General features: G+C 40.5%; 1 protein-coding gene across 1 annotated transcript; it reads left to right on the top strand.

The window, feature by feature from the left end:
- Positions 1 to 5,311: 5,311 nt before the first annotated feature.
- On the top strand, positions 5,312 to 6,127 carry LOC123403538 (leaf-specific thionin DB4-like). The gene is made up of 3 exons (XM_045097469.1): positions 5,312 to 5,613; positions 5,709 to 5,777; positions 5,872 to 6,127. The coding sequence occupies exons 1-3, from the start codon at positions 5,370 to 5,372 to the stop codon at positions 5,970 to 5,972; spliced, it is 414 nt and encodes a 137-aa protein (XP_044953404.1). The 5' UTR covers positions 5,312 to 5,369; the 3' UTR covers positions 5,973 to 6,127.
- Positions 6,128 to 25,865: the final 19,738 nt, after the last annotated feature.

Genomic DNA, 25,865 nt, shown 5'->3' with positions numbered 1-25,865 from the left:
TTGAGTTGATTCTTTTTTATGCTGATTTATATACAAATTTCCTTTATTATCTTAATTGTTTCAGAATTTTTGGAGTAACAAAAGTATGATATACGTTCAGATTACTACAAACTGTTCTGTTTTTGACAAATTGTGTTTTCTATGCATTGTTCTCTTATTTTGATGAATCTATGGGTAGTATCGGGGGTATGAACAATGGTGAAGTTGGATTACAGTGGATATAATGCTAATATGAATTTGGAATGAGTTCACAACATTACTTAAAGTGGTGATTTACTTTATTATACTAACGGATCTCACGAATATTTTGTTGAGTTTTGTGTGATTGAAGATTTCAAATTTTGGTTGAGAGCACGATGGATGAAGGCATAAGGAGAGGCAAGAGCCTAAGCTTGGGGATGACCGAGGCACCCCCAAGGTAATATTCGAGGAAGACGCAAGCGTCTAAGCTCGGGGATGCCCGGAAGTCATCCCCTCTTTCGTCTACAATCTATCGGAAATTTTACTCGGAGCTATATTTTTATTCGTCACATGATATGCGCAAACGCTTGGAGCGTCTTTTGTGTTTATTTTTCCTTTTTATTTTATGAACCATGCTGGTATGATATAGTCCTTGGTTGATTTATAGAATGCTCTTTGCACTTCACTTATATCTTTTGAGTATGGCTTTATAGAATGCTTCATGTGCTTCACTTATATCATTTGAATTTTTGATTTCCTGTTTGCCTACACATAGAAAACCGTCATTTGTAGAATGCTCTTTTGCTTCACTTATATTTGTTAGAGCGGGGCATATCTTTTGTAGAAAGAATCAAACTCTCATGCTTCACTTATACCTATTTAGAGAGTTAACAGGAGTTGGTCATTCAGATGGTTAGTCATAAAATCCTATATAAAACTTGTAGATCACTAAATATGATATGTTTGATTCTTTGCAATAGTTTTGCGACATGAAGATGTGACATTAGAGTCATGCTAGTGAGTAATTGTGTATTCGTAGAAAAACTTGTCTTAGGGTTTGTGATTCCCGTAGCATGCACGTATGGTGAACCGTTATGTCATGATGTCAGAGCATGATTTATTTATTGATTGTCAACCTTTGTGTGGAGGTCGGGATCGCACGATGGTTAACTCCCACCAACCCTTCCCCTAGGAGCATGCGTGTAGTAAGTTGTTTCGATGACTAATAGACTTTTGCAATAAGTATGTGAGTTATTTATGACTAATGTTGAGTCCATGGATTATTCGCACTCTCACCCTTCCACCATTGCTAGCCTCTCTAGTACCGCGCAACTTTAGCCGGTGCATTACACCCACCATATACACTTCCTCAAAACAGCCACCATACCTACCTATTATGGCATTTACATAGCCATTCTGAGATATATTGCCATGAAATTTCCATCGTTCCGTTTATTATGACACGCACCATCATTGTGATATTGCTTTGCATGATCGTAAGATAGCTAGCATGATGTTTTCATAGCCTGTCCGTTTTCTGATGTCATTGCTACGCTAGATGATTGCACATCCCGGTACACCGCCGGAGGCATTCACATAGAGTCATATTTTGTTCTAAATATCGAGTTGTAAGTAAATAAAAGTGTGATGATCATCATTATTAGAGCATTGTCCCATGTGAGGAAGTAATAAAAGAGGTCAATGAAGCCCAAATAAAAAAGAGAGGCCAAAGAAGCCCACCAAAAAAAAGAGAAAAAAATGAGAGAAGAGACAATGCTACTATCCTTTACCGCACTTGTGCTTCATAGTAGCACCATGATCTTCATGATAGAGAGTCTCCTCTGTTGTCTCTTTCATATACTAGTGGGAAATTTTCATTATAGAACTTGGCTTGTATATTCCAATGATGGGCTTCCTCAAATTGCCCTAGGTCTTCATGAGCAAGCATATTGGATGGACACCCACTAGTTCCCTTTTGAGCTTTCATACACTTATAGCTCTTGTGCATCTGTTGCATGGCAATCCCTACTCACTCACATTGATATCTATTGATGGGCATCTCCAGAGCCCGTTGATACGCCTAGTTGATGTGATACAATCTCCTTCTTTTTGTCTTCTCCACAACCACCCTATTCTATTCCACCTATAGTGCTATGTCCATGGCTCATGCTCATGTATTGTGTGAAAGTTGAAAAAGTTTGAGAACACAAAAGTATGAAACAATTGCTTGGCTAAAACCGGGGTTGTGCATGATTTAAATACGTTGTGTGGGGAAGATGGAGCATAGCCAGACTATATGATTTTGTAGGGATACCTTTCTTTGAACATGATACTTTGAGAAGACATGATTGCTTTGTTAGTATGCTTGAAATATTCTTGTCTTTATGTCAAATGATAGACTATTGCTTCGAATCACTCGTGTTTTAGTATTCATGCCATGATTAGATAATATGATCAAGATTATGTTAGGTAGCATTCCACATCAAAAATTGTCTTTTTTATCATTTACCTACTCGAGGACGAGCAGGAATTAAGCTTGGGGATGCTGATACGTCTCCCTCGTATCTATAATTTTTGATTGTTTCATGCCAATATTCTACAACTTTCATATAATTTTGGCAACTTTTTATACTACTTTTGGGACTAACATATTGATCCAGTCCACAGTGCCAGTTCGTGTTTGTTGCATGTTTTTTGTTTCGCAGATTATCCATACCAAACGAAGTCCAAAGACAATAAAAAACATACGATGATTTTTTTGGAATATTTATGATTTTTGGGAAGAAGAATCTACGCGGAACGATGCCCGAGGAGGTCACAAGCCCCCTAGGCGCGCCCTAGGGGGTGACGCGGCTGGCAGGCTTGTGACCAATACCTAAGGTTGTTGGGCCCTTCTTTCGCCGCAAGAAAGTTAATATCCGGAAAAAAATAGTGTTAAAATTTCAGCCCAATCGGAGTTACGGATCTCTGGGAATTTAAGAAACGGTGAAAGCCATAATCTGGCAGCGCAGAAACAGAAGGACACAGAGAGAGAGATCCAATCTCGGAGGAGCTCTCGCCCCTCCGCCGCCACGGAGACCATGGACTAGAGGGGAAACCCTTCTCCCATCTAGGGAGCAGGTCAAGGAAGAATAAGAAGAAGGGGGGCTCTCTCCTCGTCTGTCCCTGCGGCGCCGGAACGCCGTCCGGGACATCATAGTGTGACGACGATCTACACCAACACCGCCGTCTTCTTCACCAACAGCTCCATCACCTTCCCCCATCTATATTCAGCGGTCCACTCTCCTGCAACCCGCTGTACCCTCTACTTGAACATGGTGCTTTATGCTTCATATTAGTATCCAATGATGTGTTGCCATCCTATGATGTATGAGTAGATTTTCCTAGTCCTATCGGTGATTGATGAATTGCTATGATTGGTTTAATTTGCTTGTGGTTATGTTGCTGTCCTTTGGTGCCCATCATATGAGCGCGCGTATGGATCACACCATAGGGTTAGTAGTATGTTGATAGGACTATGAATTGGAGGGCAAGGGTGACAGAAGCTTCAGCCTAGCATAGAAATTAATGTATAGAGGATTGAAGGGGGACCAATATATCTTATTGCTATGGTTGGGTTTTACCTTAATGAATGTTACTAGTTACGGATGCTTGCTAATAGTTTTAATCATAAGAGCATAGAATTTCAAGTAAGGGATGACATGCTAGCAGTGGCCTCTCCCACATAAAACTAGCTATCGGTCTAATAACGTAGTCAATTGCTTAGGGACAATTCCGCAACTCCTACCACCAGTTCCCACACTCGTTAAACTAACGTATTTGTTTCTTTGTCTTAGCAGCCTCTAGTTTTTAGTTACGTGTTCTTTATTTTCTTGCTAGCATATTCTATCACTCCTACAAAGTACTTCTAGTTTCATACTTGTTCTAGGTAAAGCGAACGTAAAGTGTGCGTAGAGTTGTATCGGTGGTTGATAGAACTTGAGGGAATATTTGACCTACCTTTAGCTTCTCGTTGGGTTCGACACTCTTACTTATCGAGAAATGCTACAATTTATCCCCTATACTTTTGGGTTATCACGGATTCGTCGGGCCGGAAGACTACGTCGCCGACGTCAACGCCGTTGCAGCCGTCATCGCCGAGCGGAGCGTGCGCGAGGAGGCGGAGCGCCGACGTCACGCCGAGGAGCTCGAAGACCTCGAGTGGCGGAAGGCGGTCGCCGCCAACCTTGCCGCTAAGGAGAAGCACGAGGAGTGGCGCCGCATCCGCGAGGAGCAGACGGCGAAGTACATCGACCTCTTCAGCTCCGGTGAGGAGGATTGAGCATCCTTCTCCTCCTCTAGTACTAGTATTAACGTACCATGTAGTATGAACTATGTTTATATTGTGTTGATCATGATCTATATTCTCCCGCGAAAGTGTTTTTTCAAATTATGCAGTTCTAGATACAGTTTATGTTCGGCCGCGCTAGTTTTCGACCCGCAAACGCAATCTTCGTGAAACCGCAAACGCATTTTGCGGTTCAAATTTTTGCGGGGTCTGCTAGAGTTGCTTTTATCAAGGCCCGAAGGTTGAAACTTGGTTGCTCAGTACAAAACATATTATAAGCATCGATTCATCAGTCGTAGCTGGGTCACGTGGTCAAAATGATGATAATGATTGAGTCATCCGTCCTAGCTGGTGCATGCACTCAATTATGGAACCAGAACTTGGAAGTAGGCTCCTCGATATGAAATTTCACTCTCCTACTTCATGAAGATAGTAACTACTCTCTTCGAAAGACTAGAGATTTTCACAAATTAATATTCACAATAAAAGTATTTCATTTTTAATGTAAGCCTTGCATAAAATAAGGTGTCTAAATTTGCAAAACTATATTCCCTCTTTCATATGTTTGTCAGGCGAGATGCAACAATGAAATTTAATTAAGCCACCAGCTTGGCAAGCCAGATGCAAACACTCAAATATAAATCACCATTTAGAAAAATTGGAAGTCATCATTTACAAATCTAATTAAGTCATCATTTACAAATCTAAGTGGCCAACTCGGCAATGAATTCATAAATATCTGGCACTACATTCTACTACTATAAATGATGAGGTGACGAGGCACTCCTCTATCAATTTTATAGAGTACGTGGTTGGTAACTAATTAGCTGCTCTCATGCAAGACAGTAGATGCATGGCCCCATTGGTGAGACCATCCTGCTGTGGATACAAGAGACCAAACCCATGTGACTTCCTATTACTGCGAAATAGTGGTTGAGTGAGAGAGATATTCGCACCGGCAGAAACTGAGTGGACACACTCCCTTCCCTCTATAAATAGGAGCCTCGTGCTCTAGGATTTCCATCAATCCAACGTAGCCATTTCTCATTCTTCTGGAGAAATTAAAGCCAACAAGCCAACCATGGCACCCAGTAAGAGTATTAAGAGTGTGGTCATTTGTGTTCTCATACTAGGTTTAGTTCTGGAGCAGGTCCAGGTGGAGGGAAAGAGTTGCTGCAAGACCACGTTTGCCAGAAACTGCTACAACACTTGCCGTTTCGCCGGTGGTTCCCGTCCAGTCTGTGCAGGTGCTTGTGGTTGTAAAATCATAAGCGGTTCAAAATGTCCTAGTGACTATCCTAAACTGAATCTTCTCCCTGAATCCGGTAAAGAGATATCATTGTTATTATTTTCAACTTGTTCATAATGACCTGCTAACATGAAATTATTTAAATACTTATTGTTCAAATTACTTTGGCAGGTGAACCAGATGTCACTCAGTACTGCACCATTGGATGCAGGAATTCTGTCTGTGACAACGTGGACAATGGTAATTTTAATTTACCACATTTTTGTATTTTTTATTCATCTCATAGAAAAAATTTGTGTTTTAGACATACATAACGTCAACTATTTTGTAACAGTTTTCCGTGGCCAAGAGATGAAATTCGACATGGGACTCTGCAGCAACGCATGTGCCCGTTTCTGTAATGATGGTGCAGTCATTCAGTCTGTTGAAGCCTAATCATGCGTTCTTGTGCATGATTTCTATGGCCAAGGTCGTATAGTCATTTTGTCTTGAATAATCTTGATACCATCAGCTGTATGGAAGCCAATGTATCATCTTACTTATGTATTTGTCTTTTTCCCTTGTTCCAATAAGAGTCGCCACGATGAATCTATTTGTACCCTTGGCTTAATATAAAAGATCCATGGATATATTATGTGATACACTACAATTTTCAAATTTTCCGATGTCGTTTCATGTATATCAATCGTTTTATATTAAGTCCCAACATTTTGAGATTATATTTACCTTTGAACATATTAGCTATCATGTTTTTACCGTGAAAGTTTTTTCTCCACTACATATTAATTAGGCGTTACACGATATAAAGGAACTCGAAGGGCCATCAATTGGCTAGTCGAACAGAATGTTGCTAACAGGAAATTTATGGTAATCAACAACATGTTTTGCGTATTTTAGGACAATTATGATCACTAAGGGAGGAGGGACGGTCAGTGGAGCCATATAACTTTGATTGCTAACTCGTTAGGCCACGACGAGCGTATATAACCACCAAATTGCCCCTTAAAATTTGAAAAATTCTAGTGTTCTAGGGAATTTCTATACATTGTTTGGCGATGACCCAAATCGTCACACAATAATGGTATATCCAGCTATATTTTTGTGTCGATTGTATTTTCTTTTGAGCATCTTGAATCTAACATTATAGAGTTGTGCGCCCTCATATTTGTGTCCTTGTAAAAGGGAGATATGGATTTGGACTACAAACCAAATGAAAATGAGAGTATGTTCATAGAGTCACTTTAAGTAATACTCCAAATAAAAAACACAGTGACCTCGACTGTGTTTCGGTCACAAAACTGATCAAAATTAGTTACTGGAGATGGTTCTATGCACAAACCAACCCTAATAATACTCATAGTTTGTTTCTTGTTCACTGGATGTATCTATGATAATACTTAAGAAAAAAATCTTCATGTGACTCTGTATACTGGGGCATCTCAAGCGTATATATTTCTTTATTCTGAATATTGTTTACCGAAAATGTCAATGGGCCTAGATTTAATGAATTGCGGGTATGCAATATAAATTTGTTTCTTTGTTTGAGAATATGTATGTAGGGTATTCACATGCTAGCACACTCAGAGGTATACTGGACCAGAACTAGGTTGAGGCTGCTTTCATGGTATGGTTAGTGGCTTGTTGCTGCCTTCTGCATGTACACTCAGAGGTAAGCCAATAATGCTTTTCTCAGCCCCTTCAACAAAACGCGAGACACGCAGAGGCATGTCGCAAAACAAAACAAAACGTTTGCACACCTAGATGGTGCAATGATGCTTTCGTCCATAATTTTTTCTCTCTAATTTGAATGTAATTTCCTCTTTTGAATAAAGTTTCATGCAGTAGTTAATGGTAAAATGTAATTAGTTTATTTGGTCATAACAGAACTGAGCGAGTACTACTTGGGTCGCTCCCGTGGTCAGTGGGTCATGATTTACTTAATGGGATATTTTCGTGAAAGATTCATTCCTCTATTATTTTTGAAAAAACTTCATGTGATTCTATATACTGGGGCATCTCACGCGTATATATTTCTTTATTCTGAATATTGTTTACCGAAAATGTCAATGAGCCTAGATTTAATGAAGTGCGGGTATGCAATATAAATTTGTTTCTTTGTTTGAGAATATGTATGTAGGGTATTCACATGCTAGCACACTCATGGTATGCTGCTTTCATGGTATGGTTAGTGGCTTGTTGCCGCCTTCCGTATGTCTTAAGTATCATTTCTTATCATCCCTTGGACCATGTGCCTTAGCTACTTGGCTATTTGTACACCTAGGTAAGCCAATAATGCTTTTCTCAGCCCCTTCAACAAAACGCAAGACACACAAAGGCTAGTCGCAAAACAAAACAAAAAGTTTGCACACCTAGATGGGGCAATGATGCTTTCATCCATAATGTTTTCTTTCTCATTTGAATGCGATTTCCTCTTTTGATTAAAGTTTCATGCAGTAGTTAATGGTAAAATGGAGTACTACTTGGGTAGCTCCTGTGGTCCGTTGGTCATGATTTTTGTCAAAGATTCACTCCTCTATTATTTTAAGATTCACTCCGTCTTAAAATAATGGGTCTGTACAATAGGGATGCTTGAATACTCGTGGTACACGAGTATACAATAGGCAAGGATGATGTGTGCTAATCTCGTTATGTATAAATAAGTTACGCCGTCAGGGCCGACAGCGCAATCACTTGTAATAGCATCCCTAGCAGATCCCGAATAAAAGCATCCCTAGCATATCCAGAATAAAAGCATCCTTAGCAGATCCCGGATACAAAATAGAGACGATAGATTTTTTTTCTTGCCACAAAGGGATGATAGACATGTGAGAGACAAGAATAAAAGCATCCCTAGCAGATCTCGAATAATGCCCCGACCTGTAAAACAACCGTAAAAATATGAGTCCATGCAGAAAAAGTTACCCGATAAGACCCCTCAAACGCATCGGACCTGTAAATATTTTTGCGGGGCGCGGCAAAATTCCCACCCCAACCCGCGAAAACGCTGGTTCTCCCCTTCACCCCGTCAGTGCCTTGTATATATCGGGTGCGGTTGACATGTGGGACATACCAGCCCGGGCTTTTCCCCCACCCCATCGTCGTCGGGCTGCCGCCTATGACTCCTGCCATACCAGCCGTCGGGATCACGCTGGCGGGTCGCCATAGGCCCAGGATTGACCCGTACCCATTCTTGCTGCCTCGGCCGGTCGAAAAGTTGCATATCGGCGACTGTTTGTCGTGCCTGTGGGATCTGACATTCCCGGCGACCATCGGCTGCGCCAAGCCATGGATTGGTTACGGAGCACTCCGCAGAGTCCTGGAAAAGCGCCAGCGCCGCATGCAGGTACTGGATCGTCCTCTAGTCGTCATCGTTGGTTTGCCGGCAAGGCCTCGGCCGACCATCGACCAGGCTCGGTGCTCGTGCAGTGGCTCGCCGGCTTGCCGATGCCGCTCATACAGTGCGACGACTGCACAAAGACAGTGTTGCGGCTCACATCTAGCTTGTATGCGACAACACCTCGAATGCATATTCCTAAAATGCAATAACGACGGTTTATATCCTTCTTTCCGTTCCTCAAAGATTTGGTAAATCATTAGGTATTCCTAAAACCAACACGTACATGTATGAGTCCTCCATCTCCACGTTCAAGTTCTAAGCACTAAAAATACACGTGCCTCTATCTGCCTTAAACCATGGGAAAAACACGTGCATGTTCCATTCAAAAATAAAAAACAATACACTAATTTTTCCGGAATTGTTTTCCAGTAGCACACACAATGAATAGTACTCAACGTTCAAGTCACAAGGATAAAAAGGCATGTATCCCGATTTCCTGAAAAACACATATTTTTGCATGTTCCCCTCAAAAATGAAAGAAGACACATATTTTTTTTTATCAAGCACCACGTTATGGGGAATAAAGAGTTGATGCATGATAAAGACCCATGTAACCACGTTATGGGTTGGGAAATCGCACCATACAAAATATTAAATAAGAACATATACATAAAGTTGCATGCCCAAAAGAATATATATGAATATAAACCCCGTAAATTTTACTGTTATTTCAAATAGGTGTATTTTTCGCAACCATGCCCATTTAGATGGTAAATTAATTGGTAATTGTTTTTGAAGTATTATGGTATACTCTATTTTTTAATTCGATACACGAGAGATACATTCACAATTAAATGTTCTTTAGTTAAAGAGTAAGCTCTAAGCAATGCACACAGATGTGATGGAGATTATCTAAAATGCAGAAATAGGTTTGTTTTTCTTTGTCTAAGTATTTTTTTTCGATGTGAATGAAGTCCAATTGTGGTTGTGCTATATTTACACCGAGCATGACAAATCAATAAAATCTTAGATAAACGAATTGAACACAAAATGGAACACACATTCACACAAAAAGTAGTCGGTAGAATAATATTTCGAAAACATGTTGTACTTCTTCTGATAATTTCAGTTTATTTAATATTTCCATGATTTATATATGCATCATCTTTGGAGAAAAAACAAACCCATGTAAGCCACTACATCTTGATTAGGGGACTCGATCATCATGAATCCCTTTTGTAAATGTATATCCGAGGAATAATATATCATGGCCAAACTACATTTTTGTTTGCCAGAATATAAATTATAATATATTATATTTTTGTACATATTGTTGACTCTTTTATATGACATAAACTAATTATCGTAGTAGTATGCAATTACTGAACAATGTTAAAAAGGACTATATCTAGCCCGTGCAGAAGCACGGGTTGATGACTAGTTAACCTAATCCAACAACACTTGATTAGTATGATTGGATATAAAATTTCAGCCGTCTGATGCCTAGTAGTGCACGTTGATAAAACCATTGAATGAGTCTAGTACATCCATTAATTACTGATGTGCATCCTGCTGGACGCTGGAGTAGCAAGAAGATGTGATTGACAAAATAATTGACGAATCTTAACTACGTTGTGTGTCAATTTTTTGTTTGTGTTATTAAGATCTATGTTAGTTCCCAAAATTTGCTGGTTCCGTACAAGTTTAGGCCTAGGATCTTCAATAATTGCAAGGAACCACCACACGTGTGCTATCACTTGTAAACAAGGTAGTTTTTATTCCGTTTCTCAAAGCACCGCCGACAAATTCTATAATTGTAGACTGCACAGGCCCACTCATTTCGCTTTATTAACAAAATTGAAGGTCAACAAGTATTACACGGAGAGGTTGGGGTGAAGGAGATTACGAGCAGTTACACGCCGGCCGTTGGATGTCCTTCTCCACATGAGCATCAGAGTGCACCGCCACGACGAGCGGCTGTTTTATCTTGCTCGACAACGAGTTCAAACTACAGCGGTGCTCGTTAAAAAAAACTAATTCTACTATCTCCATTTTAAGTATCTTTCTCCACCATGGCCGATTGTAGAAAAGAGAGAAAAGACTATGCCATCGCCAGAGAGAAAAGAGAGAAAAGAGACTCGAGTTTTCATGGGCCGCCGATTGGAGAAATATGACCACCAACAAAGGCCCTTTAACGGCCATCACATGGTCATGGTCGTCACTTTTCCTATTTTTTGGTTAATTGAGTAAAACATGCAATTGGTGTAATCTGTACAGTAATAGAATTAGTTTTTTTGCAAAAGAAAATGAAGAACAAACCTTTTTTCCCTTTTTTCAATATGTGGGGTGGTTCCCTACAATTAAGTCAATAAATTAGTCGGTTGTCTTGCGTGATTCTCGTGCGATTTTGTCGTGTATTGACATGTATTATTGCTGCCCATATTGCGGTTGTATATTATTTATTAGGAGATGCAAGTAAGTACAAAGAGATGGTGCAATTCTTGAATGAACTAGCAGCTTCATGCCGGACCCACAACTTGCATTTGTACGAGTGAGTATGGTAAAAAAAAATGTTATTTGGGCAGGCATTTTTTGCGTTGGTATTTGTTGCTTCATGAATATTTGGTATCTACCAACTAGACAAATGCGGAAGTCCAACAAAGAAAATAATACATACGTGAAACACGCACAAGCATACAACCTAAATCAACGGGGGTACTAAGAGACGAATGAATATGTGAAACAGGAAAGAGAGCCTTCTACCCTCGTTTCAATAGGGGCTCAGCATGGCGATGGACGGCTGTTCCTACTAAAAAGATATCAAAATAATAAGACTTCCATATAATAAGAAATGGAAAATTGTTCGGTCTTGTTGGTGCTTCATAGTCCCGGTTGGTAAGGGCCTATAGCCCCGGTTGGTAAGGGCCTAAAGCCCCGGTTTACAAACCCGGACTATTAACTTGGGACTAAAGACGTCCCCCCTTTAATGCCGGTTTGCTACAAACCGGGATTAATACCTTTCCACATGGCTGGCAGCGTGTGTGGCGTGGCCGGGATCTTTAGCCCCGATTGGTAACATCATCTCGGACTACAGCCTATGGTGATTTTGGGTTTTGGGGTTTATTGTTTATTTTTGCTTTTTATTTTTTGTTTTCTATTTAATTCTTTTTCATTTAAAACATATCTTACGCTAGTACATACCGTACACGTTATGCATATATCATAAGATATCTCGCAGGACCAATCATATATCATAGAATTTCGAGAGGGACCATATATATGCATGCGCATATTATATAACACACCCATATATATATACAATTTGGTATGTATAATTTCTCCTACAACTTGCTGATCCATTACATGCATGCATTAATTGGTGAAGTGGTATTCTTCTTTCGGATCTATAACCTGTTCCAGCAAAAATCCTGAAAATTTATCTTTGAAACGCTCGTATGCGTTCCGTTTGGAGGAGTTCCTCCCGCTTCTCCAAAATCTTTTAAATAACGAGACCAATATGAATATTTTATACGTGCGTATATACCGTAGATGAGGCATGTCGCACATACCCTGACAGTCACCGCAATATTCACACTTCCAATATTCATCGTGAGACATTTCCTGTTTTAATGTGGTAAATGTGTAAACAACAACCGTGACACTATGTCGAAATAATTCACACTCCCAAGCACTCCATATGTCCTAGTTTCTAGCACAAGTCATGACGAAATTCACGGAAATTTTCGGCATGACCTTTGCTAAATAGTGGACATATGGTGCGTCTGAAATTTGCCGGAACGGAAATGAATCAACATTCCGGCAAAACATAGGCCACTCGCACATTCCGGCAACACTCAAATAATAATGTGCACTACATATCAAATACAATATTTGCTAGATGCCAGGTAAGAAAAAACATGAGCTTAATTTTTGATTTCTCACCAATTTCAACTCTTCTTAAGCTTCTAGTGTCTAGAAAAATAACATTTATTATTTGAACCTAAATTACGCAAGAGGTGTTTCTTACTACGTCTAAGTACTTGAAATCATCAACCTTTAGGTGAACAACACCAACAATTTTAGATGATCAAGGATCATGTGACAAGGGTTATTTTCCCCAAGTTTAGATGACCAATGATCAACATGGAATAGCATGAACTGAATCTATTTATGTGGTCACAAACAACGAAGAAGTTGTCTTATCATTTTCATTCTATATAAACTAATAAACATACTACTCCCTATGTCCCTTGTGAAATAAACATGTGACTGTCCAGGCATGCATTGAAATATACATAGATGCGTACAAATCTAACAATGTATCTTTTATAATGACCTTTTGCAGGGTTGTGTTGCCAACATCTACGTGGGTACGAGGCCATGAACAAGATCAAGGCCGTTGTGGGGACTTACTAGAGCGGGAGGAGAGCGGTGACGACGGCGAGGGAGGCGGCGGCGAGGGGGGCTGTGGCGGCGACGAGGGCAGGGGGCGGTGACGACGACGAGGGAGGCAGCAGCGATGACGACGACGACGGTAAGGGAGGCGAGGGAGGCAGCGGCGGCTTCAGATCAAGGAGAGGGGGTGCGGGAGTGGGGTAGTTAGGAAATTTCGAGGTCGCGGTGTTAACTAAACATAGTAGTAGTGTTGGTTCCTAAACATGCGCTACTCCTATTGTACTTAGCAGTAGCAGTGGTCCTAAACCTGCGCTGCTACTACAACTACTGCGGCTACGTCGTTGGGCCCTTTTATCAGTAGCGCTCGATACTACGCAATGCTACTGATATTGAACTTAGTAGTAGCGGAGGTTTAGGAACGCCGCTGCTACTATAGCCACTGCGGGGTTTCCTGTTTATCAGTAGCTCATATTATGAGGCCTGCGCTACTGCTAAGGACATTAGCAGTAGCGCTGGGTGATATCCAGTGCTACTGCTTAATAGTATCAGCGCTTTCTACTTTCCAGCGCTATTAATAGGCTCCTACCTATAAGGTTTTTCCTAGTAGTGACATAGTGCGATAATGATTAAAATTACCGGTCAAGCATGAACTTCAGCAACATGTACTCATCATCGTCTATTCTTAGTGAGTCCAGTACGTGAACGGTTCCCTCGTCAACCATAATGACTAGTAGGATCTAGTGGAATCTGTGTTGTATAAGCGGGCATGCATGCAACTTATCAAGCACTATACTTAAACTTAACATTGATCGGGTAAGCAAAATTGAATTTATAGTACAAGACAGTAACACTCACCTGAAGTTGTGAGGAAATAATATTTTTTCATTGTGACTTGGTTTCTCCAAAAACCGGAACAAGTGATCCTTCGTATATTTTGGGAATTCTAGTACCGCCTTCTAAAAATGCAATTTGGGTCAATGAAGCCAATGCCATATGCTCCATCTTTTTTCCTTTCAAACATCTTCATTCTGCATAACACCACACACAAAAGAATAAAGTGGGGATAATTAAAGGCAAATGAATGAGCCGATGATCTAGGGACTTAGATTTTCGAGTACGTCTTGATTGTATAACTGCCATAATACTGGATTGTCAATCCACAAATCTTTTGGAGTGAACAAATGCTCTTCCTTCACATTCACCACGAGGGGTGTACGCCCGAGTTCTGATTCCTACATGTACCAGGTATGGAGTCTGTACATTTGCGTTGATAGCTGCTTCACTAGCTCAGGCCTGACGAGAGGTTTCTTGGGTTGAAATGTACATACTAGTTGGTTATCCCCTTCCATCGTGGGAATGTCTTTGTTGCCTACAAGTTGTACAAGAGTGACACCGACCTCTCCAGCCATCTCTTTAGCAACATAGAGATCGACTTGCTCATTGGTACCCACCTTGAGCGGCGGGATCCATTGCACTGACTGTTCTCCCATCTAGGGAATGGTTTTCCTCCTTCTTTCAGTAAGGAGCTTCCCCCTCATTTGCCGTTTATGATGTGACTTGATAACAGAGCGGTCATAGTTTGATATAGTCCTCTTCGCAGGCGGAGGGTCCGAAAGATTGGCCAGAACGCGCTTGACGGTTTCCAGAGGTATTATCTCCTTTGGCGGGGGCTTTCTGTTGGCAAAATGGGCCCGCAACTCAGCATCAACTGTCTCGTCTCTTTGGCGGGGGAGGAGGGGTGTGTCTCTTCCTTGGCTAATTCCGCTTTGGACTCTCGTTCTTCATCAGAAAATGATATGGTCGCCCGGTGGCGGGTTGGCGGGGTGTGCTACGGCCACAATAGTCCTTCCCCGGCAACGGCACCAGAAATCTTTCTGCTACTTCTCAAACAATAGCGCTAGAAATTGAAACGTTGATGGAGACTTGCTTGCATTGGTTTCTTCCTTGAAGAGGAAAGGCTGATGGAGCACAGGAGTAGTAAGTATTTCCCTCTGTTTGAGAACCAAGGTATCAATCCAGTAGGAGAATCTCATCAAGTCCAGAGTACCTACGCAAACACAAACGAGCTTGCACCCAACGCTATAAAGGGGTTGTCAATCCCTTCAAGATTGATTGCAAAGTGAGATATGAAGGCGGAAAGTGCAACGAAGAAAAAGTGTAAGGCTGAAAATATAGTGTGGAGTAGCCCTGGGGGCCATAGTGTTCACTAGAGGCTTCTCTCAAAATAGAAAATATTACGGTGGGTGAACAAATTACTGTTGAGCAATTGATAGAACATTGCAAAGTCATGACGATATCTAAGGCAATGATCATACATATAGGCATCACGTCCGAGACAAGTAGACCGATACTTTCTGCATCTACTACTATTACTCCACACATCGACCGCTATCCAGCATGCATCTAGTGTATTGAGTTCATGACGAACAAAGTAACGCCTTAAGCAAGATGACATGATGTAGAGGGATAATCTCAAACCAATGATGAAAACCCCATCTTTTACCATTGATGGCAACAACACGATGCGGGCCTTGCTACCCCTTCTGTCACTGGGTGAGGTCACCGCACGGTATGAACCAAAAACCAAGCACTTCTCCCATTGCAAGAATGATATATCTCGTTGGCCAAACAAAACCCACGACTCGAAGAGAATTACAAGGATACGAAATCATGCATTAGAGAGATCAGAAGAAACTCAAATAAGATTCATAGATAATCTGATCATAAATCCACAATTCATCGGATCTCGACAAACACACCGCAAAAGAAGATTACATCGGATAGATCTCCATGAAGATCATGGAGAACTTTGTATTGAAGATCCAAGAGAGAGAAGAATCCATCTAGCTACTAGCTATGGACCCGTATGTCTATGGCGAACTACTCATGCATCATCAGAGAGGTCATGGTGTTGATGAAGAAGCCCTCTGTATCCGAATCCCCCCTCCGGCGGGGCACCAGAACGTGCACCAGATGGAATCTTGCGGAGACAGAAGCTTGCTGCGGTGAAAAAGTACTTTCGATGATCTCCTGATTCTTTCTGGGATTTTAGGGAATATATAGGTGCAAAACCTAGGCCAGAGAAGGTCCAGGGGGCCCACAAGCCTGGGAGCCCGGCCTCCCCGCCTGCCTTGGTTCTCAAGTCTCCCGATCTTCTTCTGTTTTGGAAAAATCTTTTCGGGGATTTTATTCCGTTTGGACTCCGTTTCAAATCTTCCTCTAAAGAGGGTCAAAAACACGGAAAAAATAGGAACTGGCACTTGGCACTGAGTTAAGAAGTTAGTCCCAAAAAAGATATAAAAGGCATACAAAACATCCAAAGTTTGACAAGATAATATCATGAAACCATCAAAAAAATTAGATACGTTTTAGACGTATCAAGCATCCCCAAGCTTAACTCCTGCTCGTCCTCGAGTAGGGAAGTGGTAAAGACTGAATTTTTGATGTTGAATGCTACCTAGCATAGTTGTCCTTTGTAACTTCTTTCATGTGACATGAATGTTCAGATCCATAAGATTTAAAACAATAGTTTGTTATTGACATGAAAACAATAATTCTTCAAGCAAACTAGCAAGGTAATCATGAACTTTCAAAATAACGAGGCCAAAGAAAGTTATCCCTACAAAATCATATAGTCTGGCTATGCTCCATCATCCTCACACAACTAATGTAAATCATGCACAACCCCGGTATTGGCCAAGTAATTATTTTCGCACTCTTACTTTCTCAAACCTTTTATAACTATCACGCAATACATGACCGTGAGCCATGGATATAGCACTATTGGTGGAATAGAGTATGGTCATGGTTCTGAGACAAAAAGGAGGAGATGGTCACATTGACTCTGCGTATAAAAGGGCTGTGGAGATGCCCATTCATAGATATCAATGTGAATGAGTAGGGATTGCCATACAAGGGATGCACTAGAGCTATAAGTATGTGAAAGCTCAAAAGGAGAACTAGTGGGTGTGCATCCAACTTGCTTGCTCACGAAGACCTAGGGCAATTTGAGGAAGCCCATATTGGAATATACAAGCCAAGTTATATAATGAAGATTCCCACTAGCATATGGTAGTGACGAAGCAAGAAGCTCTCAATCATGAAGAACATGGTGCTATTATCAAGCACAACACTAGTAGAAAATAGGCCTTTGGTTCGGGCCTGGCCAGCCCATTAGTCCCGGTTCTTCACGAACCGGGATCCATGGGGGGCATTAGTCCCGGTTCATGAGCCCAGGGGGCCGGCCGGGGCCTTGTGGGCAGTGGTCCCGGTTCGTGTGGACCCATTTGTCCCGGTTCTAGGCACGAACCGGGACCAATGGGCCGTGCTCCTGGCCAACATCCATTGGTACCGGTTCATGCCTTGAACCGGTTTAGAAGGGGGGCTTTAGCCCCGGTTTATGCCACGAACCTGGATAAATAATTTTCCTATATATACCCATCGATGCGGCAGAGCACTCTGTTTTTTTCTGGTCGGTGTGGGGAGGGTATTTGGGTGCTCTAGCTTACCTCCTATGCACATGTTGTGTTCGATGAAATGCCGGAGCCACACTAGTTAAGCTTTCTCCTCTCGAAGCAAGACCTCGGAGCTCCATTTTTCCCGATATTTGTCTAGATTTAGCGGTCCGTCACGCCCTGTCCCCGTTTTCACCGCTGGGGCACATCCATGTGTACGTCCGCAATGTCGTGTGCAAGCTCCTCCGCAGACAGTGAGGTAAGTCAATTTGGATTTTCGGTTGACATTGGATTTGGTGATTTCTCATTTAGGGTTTCGCGGGATGGGCCGTAATATGCGCCTTTCTGGCTCGTAGGTGGATGGCTGCGGGATTGTGCAGTTCCAATCCGAATTTTTCATTCCCAATCCAAGTTTCTACGGCCTTGAGGAGCGCTCGAATCACCGTTGCCCGGGGCATGGGCTAATTCCTGCTCGCCGTGTTTCTTGGGGTGGAGCAAGCACGGGAAGAAAGTTTTTGGGTTGTCCACTCGATGTAATTCCTCAAAACATCATTTGGTACTCTGTTTTCATCGATTTATTGCAAAGTTATGAATTTCACCTAATTATGTCAACTCTGATTTAACAGCTTCCTGATGAGTGTGATTGGGTTGTTTAGATTGACCCCCCTCCCACTGAGCTAGTGGGGCAAGCTTTTGAGGAGCTCCATGGTGGCCTTGAACGTAGTTGGATCAAAGCTACTAGGATGGAGAAGAAGGTTATGGATCTGAACAATGAAAACAAGAAAATGCAATTAAAGTTGCAGAAAAGGAATGAGCTCATGGAAACAATGGGTTTTCTCTTTGTTCTTGGCATCATCATTGTGGCTAGTTTAGTTTCTATTTGATCTAAGCAAACCAATTAAGTTGCAGTGTGTGTGTTATGTTTCTACTAGTGTGTTGTGCCCTAGATGTAATTCTATCATTTGTGCACTGTTGTGAACTTGAAAAAATGTAATTTTGTGCCCTAGATGTAATGGATATCATGTGTTGTGTTAAAATTGTTACCACTGCCAACTTGGAACCTTTTTAGAGTTCTTTTCAAATGCTTTTCAATTTTATGGTCTTATAGCTCAAAATAATCAGTAAATGCATGAAAAATAACAAAGGATGTCGGAAAGAATAAGTAATTAGAATTATGTTACAAACTTTAATAGAAAAAAGAATTATCATAAAAGAAAATAAATAAGTAATTAGAAACAAAAAAGAAAGCAAAAAACAGGAAAAAAATTAAAATAAAGGAATCAACTAAAAAGCTTTTGTAAATCTCTAGTATTATTGAAACTAAAATTATATAGAATTTTGTTACAAACTTTAATAGCAAACAGAATTATCATAAAAGAAAATAAATAAGTAATTAGAATTTTGTTCAAAACATTAAAAGCAGAAAGAATTATCATAAAAGAAAATAAATAAGTAATTAGAATTTTTTTACGAACTTTAATAGCAAAAAGAATTATCATAAAAGAAAATAAATAAGTAATTAGAAACAAAAAAAAGGAAAAAACAGGAAAGAAAATTAAAAAAAGTGTCACCTACAAGGCCACAATGGCATGGATACGACTAGAAACCCATTACTAGGGCCAGGATGCAGGCCCGCAGTAAGCCCCAATAGGCCCACAAGCACAGAGAGTGATTTTAGGCCTGTAAGCCTGCAGTAGAGAGGAGCTCAAAGTGGTTGGTTCGACAGGGCTTATAAACCACTCCGAGCCCCTCTCGGCTAGTGAGGTGGGACTAAACATAGCACCGCACCGCGCCAGCACATGCCCTTTGGTCCCGGTTGGTGCCACCAACCGGGACTAAAGGGGTGCATTGGTACCGGTTGGTGGCACCAACCGGGACCAAAGGTCTCTGTTTCCACCCTTTGCGCTGCTGAAAAGAGGGCTTTTGTCCCGGTTTGTGGCACCAACCGGGACCAAAGGTCTCTGTTTCCCGCACTTTGGGCTGCTGAAAAGAGGCCTTTGGTCCCGGTTGGTGCCACCAACCGGGACTAAAGGGGTGCATTGGTCCTAGTTGGTGCCATGAATCGGGACCAATGCTCTACCTATATAAGCAGCACTCATGAAAATATGGTTCAATTCATTCTTCCCCCCGCCCGACGCTGCCAGGCTGCCCGTCCGTCTCCACCTCGCCGTCGCCGTCGTCGCCCCGCGCCGTCCCACGCCGCCCCGACGCCGTCGCCGCCCCCGCCCCGCGCCCCGTGCCCCGCGACGCCGCCGGCCCCTGCCCGTCGCCGCACCTCACCGTCGCCGTCGCCGTCGCCGTGAGCAAAGAATTTTTTTCTGTTAAAAGAATTTTTTGGTGATATTATTGTTGAATATGCATGTTTGTATGTTCATATATATGCAAAGATCGAAATATGTCAAATATTTATGATTTTTTTCTGTTCATAGAATTTTTATGATTTTTTTCTGTTGTAATTTTGTTCATAGAATTTTAATGATTTTTTTGTTCATAGTATTTTCTTTGTCAATTTATGTATATGTTCATATTGTGTATGTATAGGAAAAATGTGCATGATCAAAGTCATTTACGAATATGTTCATATTTAGAATAGAGGAAAAAGGAAAAAATAAGAAGAAAAAGTGTTTAATATAATTAGTTAGAAAAATAATATAACTATAGTTAAACTAGTTTATTTTTAGTAAGTACTACTTTATTTTATTTATAGTAAGTGCTTCATATATAGTTGAACTAGCTAGTTGATTTAATAAACTACTTTATTTTACTATATATGGAAGTAGTTTGTTTTTAGTAAGTACAAATTTATTTGTTTATAGTAAGTGCTTAGTAGTTGAACTAGTTGATTTAATTAATAAAACTACTTTATTTAACTATATATAGAAGTAGTTTCCGCATCGACGTCGACTTGTTGTTATATATAATCGTGATACACTTTATTTAACTATGTATGTTGATGATTAATTAGTAAGACTTGTTGTTATATATGATGATGCATGATGAGAGCATGAAGAGTTATTATATATAGATGTTCAATTCTTTCGATATATATAGCATGTCACGATTATATTGTTGTTTACACACATTTACCACATTAAAACAGGAAATGTCTGACGATGGATATTGCGAGTGTGAATATTGCGGCGACTCTCGGGGTATGTGCGACATGCCTCACCTCCGAGACGATAGGTTCTTCAGCATGAAGCTTGACAAGTACGGCGATATGTACCTCCCTTGCCATGCAAGAAGATATGTGTTGGAGAGGCTCGGTTTCGAAGACCACGAGAGAATTGAAATGAGGACCGCTAAGCTGAGGACTATACATGGTCACACATTTGTTATCCAAGTATTTAATTCAGTTTTTGAAACAGAATTTGGGTGCCCAAAGTGGGAAGATCTTTGCAAGGCATATGGATTTCGGAAGGGTATGGAAATCACCTTGGATCTTCGTCCTCAAGATAATATGCGAGACAACATCGACATTTGGGTGGTTGTCGATGATATCCTCAAGATAATATGCCAGACAACATCGACATTTGGGTGGTTGTCGATGATATGCTTACTGTTTTACCTCCATATGAGTTTCTCAACCATATTTGTCAAGTAATTTGCATTTATATTTATAAATAGTTGGTGTAGTCAACCTGTTTTCCTCTTGCAATTTACATGTCATGTGGTGTTCATCGTCTATTAAAACTTTGGCCACACATTGCAGGTTTCTAGTTATTGGGCCATAGTTATAATTATATCATGTTACTTGTTGTACAAACAACAACAACAACCCAAATTGTCCTTTGAATGATCGTAGCACATGTGGTCGTTTTGAATGGTTTATATAATGCCCACATCTTGTGGACAATTACAAAATTTCTAAGTATTTTTGAAACATTAAATTATTACAAAATTTGGGTGGTTGTCGATGATATGCTTCCTGTTTTACCTCCATGTGAAGTAATTTGCATTTATATTTAGAAATAGTTGGTGTTCATCTATATACTAAATTTGTTAAATTATAATTTACAGCTTATTTCGTTGCTTCGACTGAATTACGAAAATTAATTGACATGACACACTACACGTATGGATCACATCTAACTTGGGAGGAGAAGGTTGATCTTCTCCACTTTCTTGTTGCTGGTGTTCTGGCTTCTAGGGATACCTTCCCGTATCATTTTGGAATTGGCCAAAATTATTCATTTTATATGCCACTATTGCATAGGTTGACTCCAGATGACATTCGCCGAAATGTCTTTATAAGAGTTTCCTAGTTAAGTACGCTCCACTATTGCAGAAATGGTGTTGATTACATTGCTAACTAGGTTATTATTATGTTCTTCAACAACAACTGCCACATGATGTAGTGCCTCCATTAATGGACCCAGAAGGTCAAATGATTATTAGAAGCCCGTTGAGGGCTGAGTTCTATGCTCCATACTTGATTAACTTCAAATCAAGATAAAAATTACTCCAAATTGAAGCATGGATAGAAATAAAGGAGGTTCGCAAGCCACAAGCCGGAGACCGTTGGATCTCTGTGATTCATCATGGAGCCATAGGTCTTATTCTATTTTATGACATTATATATAAGAGCGAGGACTAGCTCTTATGAGAGTCAAGTTATTCTAGTTTATATTATTACTTGACATGATCGATTAATTAGGATGCATGATGCATATGATGACTATATATATATTATGATGTTTCTCTATTTTATGTTATGTGTATCATATGATAACTTGGTATATGATTAAGTTGATGATGAGTTGTTAGATGATCGATTAGAATAGTATTGCCATTCGACGAAAATGATATGAAATGATATAGTGTAAGAAAGATGCATATATGTGCATGTAACTCGTGTCTACATTTTGTAAATATGTTCGACAAAGCACGACGGATGACCAAGCATGGAGATATATAAGAGAGGACACTTTTCTCTATTAGCCAGCTAATAACAACCTGAATTAACCCCTAAACCAGCCCCTTTAAAAAAACCTCAGCTCCAGCCAGGTGCTGACGCGTGGATGCCTTTTGGTCCCGGTTGGTGTCATCAACCTGTACTAAAGGCCCCCCTTCCTGGCCTGGCCGCAGCGGCCACGTGGAGGCCCATCTGTCCCGGTTCGTGTAAGAACCAGGACTAAAGGCAAAGGGCATTAGTAACAACCTTTTTGTCCCGGTTCCGAAACCGGGACAGAAGGTCCTTATGAACCGGGACAAAAGGCCCTTTTTATACTAGTGCAAGTGTGGAAAAAGATTGTAGCATTGTCCCTTCTCTCTTTTTCTCTTTTTTTCATTTGGGCTCTTGGGCCTCTTTTTTTCTTTTCTCATTTTTATTATTTGGGCTCTTTGGCCTCTCTTTTCTATTATTTCCTCACATGGGACAATGCTTTAATAATGATGATCATCACACTTTTATTTACTCACAGCTCAAAGCTCAAAATGACGATGACTCTATAGGAAATGCTTCCGACAGTGTACCGGGATGTGCAACGATCTAGCTTGGCGTATGACGTTGGAACATCTCGCTGGCTATCTTACGATAATGCAATGGCAATATGAAAGTGACGGCACAAGTCATGAGACGGAACGATGGGAATTGCATGGCAATATATCTTGGAATGGCTATGAAAATGCAATAGTAGGTAGGTATGGTGGCTGTTTTGAGGAAGCCATATGGTGGGTTTGTGTACCGGTGAGAATTGCGCGGCACTTGATAAGCTAGCAATGGTGGAAGGTGAAAGTGCATCTATACGATGGACTCACAATAGACATGAAGAACTCACATACTTGTTGCGAAAGTTTTTATTAGTAATCAAAACAAAGTGCTAAACGCATACTCCTAGGGGAAGGGTTGGTGGGTGTTAACCATCGCGCGACCCCGACCTCAACACAAAGGATGACAATCAATAGATCAATTACGCTCCGACTTCCTAACATAGCGGTTCACCATACGTGCATGCTACGGGAATCACTATCTTCAACACAAGTATTTCTAGATTCAAAACACCCTACAAACATAGCTCTTAATATTACCAAATCCACGTCTCAAAACTGATTGAGAGGAATCAAAACTTCTCTTTCTACTCAATGCACATGAAGATGGAGGTTTTTGTATCCTCTTTGGGTACCTATCACCTTTGGGACTACTTTCATAGCATGAGCAACTACCAATTCACGCACCGCCGTGCTCTACAAGATCTAAGTGAAGCACATAGAGCAAAATATCTAGCTTAAAAGATATAAGTGAAGCACGATCAGCATTCTAGCAAAATCACGATGAGTGCATGTCTCTCTCTAAAGGTGTGCAGAAAGGATGATTGTGACACAACAAAAAGAAAAGACTCCTAAGATACAAGACGCTCCAAGAAAAACACATATCATGTGGTGAATAAAAATATAGCTCCAAGTAATGTTACCGATGGATTGAAGACGAAAGAGGGGATGCCTTCCCGGGGCATCCCCAAGCATAGGCTTTATGGTGTCCTTGAATTTGGCTGGGAATGCCTTGGGCATCCGCAAGCTTGAGCTCTTTTCACTCCTTATCTCTTTGTCCATGAGAACATCACCCAAAACATGAAAACTTCACAACACAAACCTTAAACAGAAACTCGTGATAACATTAGCACAAGAAAACAAACTACCACCACTTTAGGTACTGTAGCAATCTTGATTTCTATTTCTATTGGTGTTTGGCTACTGTATTCTCACTTTTCCATGGCTAGTACCCCCCGATACTATCCATAGTTTCATCAAAACAAGCAACCAACTCAACAAAAACCGAATCTGTCAAAAACAGACCAGTCTTTAGCAATTTGTATACTTCGTATACTTCTGGTACATCACAAATTCTGAAAAATTACGACTGCCTGGGAAAAAGGCATATCAACCAGCAGCAAAAATAATAAACTCAAAATCACTTTCTGAATAAAAATGAAAAATCATCTCGTGAGCGAAAAGTTTCTGTCTTTTTCCAGCAGGATTAAACAACCCTCACAAAGACTAGTCATTAAGGTTTTGCTTGGCTCAAACACAAAAGGAAACACAAAAGACACAATCATAACAGAATTATGATGGTGTGGACGCAACAAAACAGAAAGAAAAATATAAATTCATTGGGTTGCCTCCCAACAAACGCTATTGTTTAATGCCCTTAGCTAGGCATTGATAATTAAATTATGCTCACATAAAAGATAGCAATCGGACACGAACAGAGCATCATGAAGCATGTGAAAATCACATCTAAGTCTAACATACTTCCTATGCATAGGCATTTTATAGGAAAACAAATTATCAAGACAAGGAATAACTGCCAAATGCAAGGAAGAAGAAAGTGACAAGAGCAATCTCAACACAACGAGAGGTGACTTAGTGATATGAAAGTTTCTACCACCATATTTTCCTCTCTCATAACAATTACATGTGGGATCATATTCGAATTCAACAATGTAACTATCACATAGGATATTCATTTCATGATCCACATGCATGCAAAGTTAACGCTCTTCAAAAATACTGGGATTATCATCAACTAAAGTCATGACTTCTCCAAACCCACTTTCAATAATATTGAAAATATCATATTCATAATGAGGCATAAACAAATTTTCAAAATCATAAGACAAATCATCACCCCAATCATGATCATTGCAACCAGTAGTGGACATAGCAAAACTAGCATCCCCAAGCTTAGGGTTTTGCATATTTTTAGCATGGTCGTCACTAATAGAATTTATAGTGAAACCATTGCAATCATGCTTTTCATCCAAGGAGCCCTCGTGAATCACTTCATAAATTTCTTCCTCAAAATTTTCAGATTCACGCATCTCAAGCAAAACTCCATAAAGATAGTCAAGTGCACTCAACTCACTAGCAATTGGATCAACATAATTGGATCTCTTAAAGAGATTAGCAAGTGGATGGGGATCCATATCACTAGATTTTCAGCAAGCGAAGATGCAAGCATATTGAAGGCACATGGCACACAAGCAAAGGAAAGGCACACGAAAAAGGCAAATAAAAAGGCAAAGTTTTTTTTGTAAATTTTTGTTTTTCAGAAGTGGGGGAGACGAAAACGAGAGGCAAAAAAGTAAATGCAAGAGATGAGTTTGCGACACTTACTTGGATGAGTTCTTGACTTGATCCTCC

Source organism: Hordeum vulgare, chromosome 6H (assembly GCF_904849725.1).
Source record: "Hordeum vulgare subsp. vulgare chromosome 6H, MorexV3_pseudomolecules_assembly, whole genome shotgun sequence".
In the NCBI taxonomy this organism is placed as follows: Eukaryota; Viridiplantae; Streptophyta; class Magnoliopsida; order Poales; family Poaceae; genus Hordeum; species Hordeum vulgare.
This window is presented reverse-complemented; position numbering and strand designations above follow the sequence as displayed.

Coding starts and splice junctions, on each gene's coding strand:
- LOC123403538 (XM_045097469.1), top strand. CDS start 5,370: ATGGCACCCAGTAAGAGTATTAAGAGTGTGGTCATTTGTGTTCTCATA. Junction 5,614..5,708: donor GAATCTTCTCCCTGAATCCG/GTAAAGAGATAT, acceptor TTACTTTGGCAG/GTGAACCAGATGTCACTCAG. Junction 5,778..5,871: donor CTGTGACAACGTGGACAATG/GTAATTTTAATT, acceptor ATTTTGTAACAG/TTTTCCGTGGCCAAGAGATG.